Source organism: Gallinula chloropus (assembly GCF_964237585.1).
Source record: "Gallinula chloropus genome assembly, chromosome: 1".
Taxonomy (NCBI): Eukaryota; Metazoa; Chordata; class Aves; order Gruiformes; family Rallidae; genus Gallinula; species Gallinula chloropus.
The window spans coordinates 50,580,461-50,590,499 of record NC_140085.1 but is presented as its reverse complement, the minus strand read 5'-3'; the positions used below and the strand labels follow the sequence as shown (position 1 = coordinate 50,590,499).

The window sequence follows — 10,039 nt, the reverse complement described above, 5'->3', positions numbered from 1 at the left end:
TTGCTCCAGACCTGGGCCAGACTGCAGGTCAGCATGGGAACACCAGGGACTCAGTGCGTGTTCAGGTGGATGTGGCATTGCAGGGCGTTTGTGGAAGAAAGGGGAGGATGCTGCATGTCTAAAGTTGGCACTCAGATATGAGTCTTTATTACTTTGACCACAGAAGTACACAGCTGTGGGATAAACATCCAGCCCCAAAAAAGTAACCTCTCACCAGAAGCAACCAACTACTTCTTGAAGTGTTAAGCCAGCCCTTGCTGTCACAGGCTTCCCACCCGGCTCAAACTGAGCCCCTGCCTCAGAAAGCTTCCTGCAAGGGCAGGTTTTGTTGAGATGGAGCAGCTCAACAAGCTGTTTCCATCAGTGCCTGCTAGACTAGGTTTCCTGGGAGCTCCCAAGTGCTGCAGCACTCCAAAGAAGCTGAAAGCCCACAAGAAGGTGGTAAATGGCAATAGCGCCCTCAGACTTCCTTCACTTGAGAGAAATTGAATGTGGTGCACTTAATGTTCCCTCTTTTTGCTGGTCTTCACAGGCACTCTGAAGTGAAGAGAGAAGGCTGACTGCTTACACTGCCAGCACTCATGGCTCTCCTGTCTGGGACTATATTTTCTAGGGGCAGCTTGGTATTTACTGGGCCATGTCCTGGCCCATGCGGGAGGTTAGGTCAGAAGCACCTCCTGGTTTATTTAAAAAGCTGTGCCAGACATTTTTTCCACTGTTGGCAAATACAGATGTACTTTGTGTAAAGAACGTTCTCCACCCCTGCATGAGAGGAGGTTCAATGGCCAATAAATTGGAGAGGTGCACAGGAGATGGGACGCTCTGCCTGCCCCGAGGCTGGATGAACACAAACAATGGATGAGCAGCCACAGTGCAGCAACTCAATGCAAGTCCCTACAAGAGGATGACTTTACCACCTCAGAGGCAGGTGAACTCATTTTAAAGCAGTACTGATTTGACTCAGTCATGTTCATATTCTCACACCCACGTAGTCACACAGATGGGTGTATCCAAGCCAGTAAGTAGACACCAGGATGCTTGTGCCCATCTTTGCTATGACTTTGAGGACGAGGGATGGTGCCATCATGTTCTCATCAAATTTCCCATGTTCCTCTTGGGTTGGTGACTGTGTGTTGGCTCTAGATGTGCCTTTTGTACTTTTTGGCCCTTTGCAGAAACAACACTGTCCACCCTGCTCCACGTCTGGGAGTTACCAGGATGTACTCCCTGCCCTTTGTTTCCTGACTGTGTCTCGAGCAGCTGCATGCTGTGTGGGTGCTGGCATCTTGGTGGGCTCCATGTCAAGGTCCCATCAGCACCTGCCACTCTTACAGCATTCACTTAAGAGTATCCTGCCTGTGGTCCCTTCTGGTACCTCGCACCCAGCCACTGCTATTCCTTCCCTATTTTTACCAATCTTCCCATTTATATTACTATTACAAACTACTTCTATCATTAGAAGACAGTTAAATCTATAAGAATTTTTTTCTGAATGAATTCTATAGGAAATGCTGTAAGAGGGTTTTTTTAAGGGGGGGAATTAGATTTATGGATATTGAAAAGGAAATTGTGTATTACTTTTTGAAAAACAACTGCTTCAAGGGAGAAAATGAGAAATGTTTTGAGAACAGCTTTCCTTTGTATGAGAGAGCAGAAGCTGCATTCCCTCTCTTTCTTGCACCATCTGTGTGTTTATTAACTCCAACTATTTTAGAAACAAAACATCTCAGATCTTTCATGTAAGCCAGGCTAACACAATCCACACAACCATCAGTGCAAGTGCAGGAACCACCTAGGAAAGGAGGACGTGAAGTTTTCTCTTATGATTTCTCCTAAGCTTGAGAGGCCTAAGGTACTCTTCAGAGTTCATGCATAGTACAAGGCAGGCATTACATGAGTTTAGGCAGACAACCTGGATCAGCCCTTTGGTGCACCCAACCTAAAATCTTGTTTCCTGCAGTGGCCATGACAGAACAGGCAAGAAAGATTGTAGGAGTCAGACAGACACATAAAATAAATATGTAAACCCCAGCCTCTAACAATTTTTGGCATAGTTTGTATGTGTTTAGCAGCTCTCAAAGGATTTCTCCTATTACTTTGCCCTTGAAAAAAAATTCTAGCATCTCCAACATCTGTTGGCAAAGGCCTCCATTAGTGGACTGCTTGTTGCATGAAGTGTTGCTCCTCTTTACTCAATTTAAACCTCATTTGCCGAGTTTCTTTCGATGCTCCAGAGTTCTTCTATCTGGTTCTGCCAACAGCCTTAGCCATGTGGCACCTAAGTCCAGCTACTGGTGTTTAAATAACCAGTCAGCAATAATTAAATAATAACTGCATAGCTAAAAAGAATTCTTTACCTCCCAACATCCTGGAGAAGCACAACCACAGATGCTCTAGATTTTGTAACCTAGTTTGGGTCTTTCTGAGACCCAGGTGTCAGCTCTCCTGTAGGTCAGAAGAATCATTTACGTTGGAAAACACCTTTAAGATAATCAAGTCCAACCATTAACCTAGCACTACCAAGGCAACTGCTAAACCATGCCTTCTAAATACTGCCAGGGACAAGAGGAAGTGGCCTCAAGTTATGCCAGGGGAGGTTTAGATTGGATGTTAGGAAAAACTTCACAGAGAGGGTTGTCAGGCATTGGACAGGCTGCCCAGGGAAGTGATGGAATCACCATCCCTGGAGGTATTTGAAAGACAGTTAGATGTAGTGCTGAGGGACATGGCTTAGTGGTGGACTTGGCAGATTAGGGTAATGGTTGGACTTGATGATCTAAAGGGTCCCTTCCAATCAAGACAATTATATGATTCTATGATGCCATGGTCATCCAACCACTTCCCTGGGAAGCTTGTTCCAGTGCTTGACAACTCTTTTGGTAAAGCAAGTTTTCCTAATACCTGATCTAAGTGTCCCCTGGTGCAACTTGAGGCCATTTACTCATGTTCTACTGCTTGTTACTTGGGAGAAGAGACCAACACCTGCATGGCTACAACCTTCTTTCTGGTAGTTGTAGAGAGGGATCAGGTCTCCCCTCAGCCTCCCTGTCTCCAGGCTAAACAACCTCAGTTCCCTCAGCTGCTCCTTGTCAGGCTCATGCTCCAGAGCCCTCCCCAGCTTCATTGTCCTTCTCTGAATGCGCTCCAGCACCTCAGTGTCTGTCTTGTAGTGAGAGGCACAAAACTGAACACCAGTGTTGAGCACACCCAGATCATTGCTAGAGACACTAAGACCTGGCCCCAGTCCTAAGCCCTGGAGAAGCCACTTGTGACCAGCTGCCAACTGGATTTAACTCCCCTCACCACAAGTCTTTGGACCTGTCCATCCTGACAGGTTTTTTCCCATTTTTTATGTTACAAAAATGCATTATGACTGCTGCTCTGCAAAGTGGAAACACTTCAGATCAGTTAGTTATAATGTTTGGTTGGGGTTTTTTTCCAAATACTGCTTTTCCCCAATTAAGTTTATGAGTTTGTCTTTAGAGAGATCCTAAAACTTTTTAATCTCTGATTTCTGTTATATGCAATATCTGAAGTCATAGCTTGTTTCTCCAGCACGCAGCATCTAGAACCTCACGTGCATTTCCCAATCCAGTGAGGACATTATGATATTGAAATCCAGCAGGCAAGTGATTCACTCCAGTGCATTTACCAATCATTCTTTAAAAGGAAGATCTTGTTTTCCTTCCCGGCATTTTGAGATGCTTTTCAGATTTCTTTCTCATGTTTGTTGCCTACAAACTTCACATAGTCTAAGGAAAGACATTTCTAGTGGCATCAATCATTAATTCAGATAAACAGAGATTCCAGATTCTGAATGTGCATAAGCCACTTTTCCAACCATAGAATCTCACAGTGGTTCAGCCTGTACAAGTCCAAAGTCCCTTGGGGGTTAAATGATGGGTGCCAGGCAGAGTGCATCCCAAACAAGATTGTGGCCAGAACAGGGTGCAGGCTCAGCTCTACACCGGGACAAGCTCACTGGAAAGGCTTGGAAATGCACACATGCCCACGTTGCACACATTTGGGGTGCGTGACACCCCACAGGGACTCACAGTGGCAGCCTGTAACATCCCTCAGCCTGGGGCTGCTCTGTTTCTAGACTGACCCTCTGGCAGGACCAGCCGGACTCCATCTCTGCTGGAAGGGTGGCAGCTGTCACCCCAGGTCTGGAAGAAATATAATGGAAAAAGAGAAGTGTAGGGCTTGGGGTGTGTGCAGGGGTGGGGATGTGGCAGCAGAAGCAAAACCATCCTGACAGCTGGGTCTCACCTGACTTTCAGCAGGTTTGCATTTATATTTTATTTATACATTTAACAGAAAACAGGTAATTAGCAGTAAGGTAGGTCATAAACCAGCAGTAATGTAACATAGATCATACTTGATGGAACACACACTTACTGTCAGAAAAAAACAGTGTGTTCACAAGCCCACAGGACACCATGCATGACAGTAAGCAGGAGAGATTGCTCCCCAGGCGCTGGTCCCGGGAAACCCCCGAATCCCTGGCAGCAAGTGATTTTGATGGTTTAGTTCACATTCTTCCTTTCCCTGTAAACAACTTGGTCTGGATGTAAACTGTCAGGAAACGCTGTGATGGGGCAAATGCTCAGCGCTGCGCAGAGCCCATGCTAAGCCTGACTCCAGGGGTGACCAGGACCTGGGGCCACCTCCGCATGGCTGCTGGTTGCCAGGGCAGAGCAGCGATGAGCCACTGGGGCTCCTCCGTGCAGGGCTCCTCAGTGGTCTCAGCATGGGCATCCCTTCCTCGGACACGCAGCAATGTCCAGGACTGGCACTCATCCTGCATACCTGTTTGCTTTCCCTGTGTTTGACTAAAGACCTGTCTGTCACGAGCAGGAGCAAAACCCCGCGCACAGGGCTACTCTGTTGTTTAGTAGGCAGAGGTCCACTGGGAAGGGCGAGTGGACTTTAAGCCCTTCTAGGAAAGGAGTGTGAAAAATCAGGAACAGACCCATAGCTGCTAATTTGCTCTCTTCAGTTGTACACTAAAGCAAACAACTATTTGTTTGGGCTTTTTTTTCAATTGACAAAACACAGGAGTGTCCCAGAGGTGCTCCTAGGATTGCAGCAGGAACCTGTCAGGGACGGTGGGGCTTGGCATTTTATCTTTGTTTTAGGGATGTTTTATCAATTACAGACCTGAACATGCATATTTTTTAAGAGCACAGGTCCTGAAGTGCAGAACCCCTTTTCTGCAGCAACCCCTGTTCCTTACCCAGGAACTGTGGCACTTGCCACACTCAGTTAACCGAGTGGACAATCGATGCTTGAACTTCTAGACCATTTCCTATGGCCTCTACATCTAAAGGCTCAGTCCAAGCCCACCACAGTCCAAATAGTTCTGGGTGAATTGCTGCAGCACCTGCCTGTGCAGCAGCAGGCAGCGGTGGAATGGGCAGCCTGCGTTACATGCCGTCTGAACAAGGAGCTCCAACTGCTACAGTGGGGGGGGATGCATGGGAACAGAGTCCCCTTGCCAACCTACTCCCTCCCACTCATCCTGTGGGATCTACAAAAAATGGGATGCTCCTTGATTTCCAGCATTGGGACTGTTAAAGAGAAGCTGCTTCAAGGGACACCGCACCACGGTGTACTTCATACCCATCCTTTTCTGCTAACTGGGCCATTCCAGGTGGCACTGGTTTCTTTTGCCCACTCCTCCTTCGACATCAAGGCCATTAATTTCCCAACTGCTCTCTGTGGCAGTCCTAGTTTATGTCTGTCCTCCCTTTCCTGGATCAGCCCTTCCCTTTGCTGGCACAGGTATCTGCAGGTCAGTGACAGATCAGAGCTGCTACCAGAACTGGGTTAAAATGAAGCCTGCAAGACAAAACACACAACCCAGAAGGTTTGTTTTAACCTGGATCAGTTCCCTGGATCAGTTCCTCAGTTCCTGTGCTCCACATTGTCAGGGACGAGTTAAAAGATGATATAATGGGAAAATGAAGAGCAAATGATGTGTGAAATGACAGCCTAACCTATAAATGGATGGAGATGACCAGTCTCAGTCGCTCAGCTTTAGACAACATAAAAATCCTCTTTAAGCCTTCAAGTATTTTTACAGCTTTAAATTGCTGTTTCTTCTCTCCCTGAAACCATCTCCAAAAACAGAGAGTGGCAGCAGTGGCACAGCCCAGAGAAGAACCCAAGACTGTATGTGTGTGGGACCCAAGCACCCACCCAGCCTTGTCCCCTGCTCTCTGAGCTGCCCAGGAGATCCTAGACATCCACCCAACTGACCACCTCATCTTATTTTCCTGGCTTCTTGCAGTCTGTGGAGGCCAGAGCAGGACTCCTGCTCAAAAGAGTGAGGTTTTAGAGCCTGCACCTAGTGGTCCTGTGAGGTGTCTGACCTGGCTCGTATGCACTGCTTCAACTGGAGTGGGCTTATTCCACTTGGAATTCCTGCATTCCAGAGGACAGGAGAGAAAGCTCCACCACTGCCAGCCAGCCCTTCACACCTTACATTCCCCTTGTCTCATTTCTGGTGGGAGGCTGGTGGCTCTAGGCCCACTGCAGGTGTATTTTAATCTTTGGTATCTGAATTTTACTATTTGATTGGAAAACCAAAGGAAGCAGGATGCTGTCATCTCCAAAGTCTCCTGGCCAAGCAGTCCAGGATACCAATGCTACTGAGTACAGGTACCACTGCTGCAAGATGCTCACTATGGACACTGACACCTGGGGATATCTTCTGGAAGATATGGCTGTGGATTCCTGCTGGAATATGGTATGAAACACAGCTGGAATGTGCTATCACTGAGCAAAGCATGGGAGAAAAGTCCCTTTTCAGGTATGGGGTGTTCATATTCCAAGCTGCAGCAGGATGATGGGTGCAGCCTGTAAGCAGCTGCCGTGTGTCCCTTGTTATTGCACAGGGACCCCACACTGCTCTTGGGTATCTGAGGTGCTCTTGGTCAAGCAGATTTAAGTCCTCAGATCAACTGGGAAATGATTGCAGCACTGTTATAAAAACATGGAATTACTGAATCTCCTGGAGCTGCGGAGTCCTACAGCTCCAAAAGCAACATAAATTTGTCAAGGGTGCCCACCACTCTCAAAGTGTAAAGAAAAAAGTAGAGAGAAACACAAGGGAAAGCAAGAGATGTACTGCAAGGCTGCTATTTCGGGGTAGGAATTTACCTGCTCAGTAAGGGCAAGGTCTTGGAGTTGAGGGAGAGCTTGCACTCAGCTCTGGATCCTGTCTTTGCTGCCCTTTTTATTTACTGAATAAGCTGTTATTTTTAAAGACATGCATATGTTTTGTTTGAGCACTGCTGCCTACCAGAGATTTTGATATATTTTTTTTAAAATGTTGGCTAATTTTGTGGTTTGAGTAGGAAGCTGCAACTTCACACCAATTCCACACATGCTTTTCTTCTGCTATCCAGCAGTTTGGGCAAGATAAACTTGTAACCAAGATATCCCTTCACTAATTTCTATGGCTTTAATCAGGATTTTATTATTGCTCACTTTATTGTGGACTTTGAGAAGACATGGGGAGTAGCTGAAGTAGTTTAAAATTACTTACTCTTTAAAATTTCACTGGGATGCAAGGAAGTGTCCCTATAGATCCACCTAGACCCAGTTTTTGCTTTTGCTTTCTAACAGGTGAATAAAGCAGCGAGAGTAGGGCCAGGCGAGCTGCCCACAGTGATCTCTGTGGGTAACCTGTTTCTCCCCCTGACTGCATTAACCATCTCTGCTTCCACTCCGGCTACCTTCCCAAATCCTTGGTGCCCTCCCAACACCTTTGTGCTGCTTGTCCTGGGCCACCCCAGCACTTGCAGCATAGGCCACCCTGGCAGCACCATCCCATCTGACCCACGCTTAAGGTGGAAAGAATTGCTCAGGCAGCGTCCAGGCAGGAAAAGTCTCTGAAAAGCAGCAGAATTAGCGACATCTTCAACACCAAAGCAAGTCCTAAAGCAGGCAAAGCAGCAGCTGTGCAAGGTAGTGACCCAGCCCTAATACCCCGCCTTGTCTGTCTGTCCAACTTGGCACAGGGTGGGAGGCAGCTGGCAGCTCCAGCACCCTCAGCCTGCTCAATGCCTCATCCATCAGGAGCAACGAGGAGGAATAGCACTTGGTACCATCCTGGGTATCTGCCTGCCAAGCTCACTCTTTAAAACAGGCTGTCAAGCATGGATAGCTGCTGAATCAATATGGATTTTATTCTACAGCCCATGCTTGGTAGCTGTCAATGCCATTTCTGCTGGCACGGCGTGGGCTGTGTCACCGTACACTGGGACAGATCCAGGCTGTGAGGGACAGGATATTAGTGCTGACTCCTCGGTGCCTGTCTCGGATGACTGTGAGAAAGCAGCCAAACAGGAAGACTTCAGAGGTGGCATCTCTGTGTTGCTGCTGCCAGTCTCCCCCGCCAGCGCCAAACATGCAGGTTTGCCAAGCACAGAGGAGAGTCTGGGTACACTGCAGTCGGTCAGTCCTTCGGATGAGATGCGAAAGCAGAGGCCTCCTCCACCAGCCCTGCAGACCCCGTCGCACGTCCCGGACAGACTCTGAAAATCAGCTGACATCCAGATCACCGTCTCCTCTTTCACCAGACAGCTTCTCATGCCCATCCCAAAGCCATAAACTGCTGTGGATAATAGCTGTGATGTTTATCCGGACTATGGCTGCCTGCCTGTGCTTGCGCAGAGGGTTCGGTGCTTTGATGGTCCCGTTGGAGAGGTGGTGTCTGGCTACTTGGAGCTGGTGTACTTGGTGACAGCCTTGGTGCCCTCCGAGACGGCGTGCTTGGCCAGCTCGCCGGGCAGCAGGAGCCGCACGGCCGTCTGGATCTCCCGGGAGGTGATGGTGGAGCGCTTGTTGTAATGGGCCAGGCGGGAGGCTTCTCCGGCGATGCGCTCGAAGATGTCGTTGACAAAGGAGTTCATGATGCCCATGGCCTTGGAGGAGATGCCGGTGTCGGGGTGGACCTGCTTCAGCACTTTGTAGACGTAGATGGAGTAGCTCTCCTTGCGGCTCTTGTGCCGCTTCTTATCGCCCTTCTTCTGGGTCTTTGTCACGGCTTTCTTGGAGCCCTTCTTGGGGGCAGAGGTGGACTTCGCTGGCTCTGGCATCCTGAGGGCTCTTTCTCTGGGCCTTGGAGCTGCTGGGAAAGAACACCCAAAAAATCAAGTTCTTTTTTGTTCTCCTACAGTATATTTTACTGAAAGACGAGTGTCTGAGTCAGACAAGCGACATCTGAATCTGAGACAAACACCCCGTGACCCTTTGCAAGCATTTTTGAACTGCCAGTGAGAGCTGCTCTGGTTTGTGCATGGTTTTTTATTGTTTTCTGCTTAAATCCCCATTATCTGGCCTTGTAAACATTGCTGAACCCAGGCCTCGTTGGCATCCACTTAGTAAATATGGGCTGGAGGGTGAACTTCTGAGAACATCGTGGTTCCAAAGAAAACACTAACTGCAGCATGGAATAAATTAAATCTTGCTGGAATGGGCTGGAGACTGTTGCTGAAGCTGCCTCTATATGAGATCGGTCAAAATCACTTTACATGATTATTAGAATCTCCAATAGACACTTTTTTCTTTGTTTGCAGGTGAACTTTTTTTTTTTCTGAGGGTGTTTGCACCCTTTCTGAGGGTGGCTGTTGTTTTACCCCATGTATTCCAGTGGAGTATCAAAATCATATCGTTTCAAGCTAGGTAGCTGAGCTATGGGAACCTCTCAGTGTTCGCATTAGCTAGCACAAATATGACAGGGTAGAAAAGCCTCAGAGGAGGTGGCAGGAATCACCTGATAGAGAAACAGGAGTGGGGATAGGAGGACAAATCAAAGAGCTTTTGGGCTTTGAGAAGCCACGTGGACTGAAATAGTTTCCTGCTATTTGGTGTCTTCCGCTTTTGAGAGGAAACCTCCACTGGCCAGTTCACACCAAAGATGCCTGATGTTGTCTACGAGTTTTTGGTCAGTTTACACCAAAGATGCCTGATCCTCTCTATGAGGTTTTTTTTTCATTAGGTCTCAACCTGCAGAGCCCTGACCTGC

The 10,039-nt window shown here is 47.9% G+C and overlaps 1 protein-coding gene across 1 annotated transcript; it reads right to left on the bottom strand.

Annotated features, from left to right (window-relative positions):
* Positions 1-8,729: 8,729 nt before the first annotated feature.
* LOC311199045 (histone H2B 5-like) lies at positions 8,730-9,110 on the bottom strand (the record flags this gene model as incomplete). Its single annotated transcript, XM_084273090.1, has 1 exon — positions 8,730-9,110. One exon carries the CDS (start codon positions 9,108-9,110, stop codon positions 8,730-8,732), a length of 381 nt encoding a protein of 126 aa, XP_084129216.1.
* Positions 9,111-10,039: the final 929 nt, after the last annotated feature.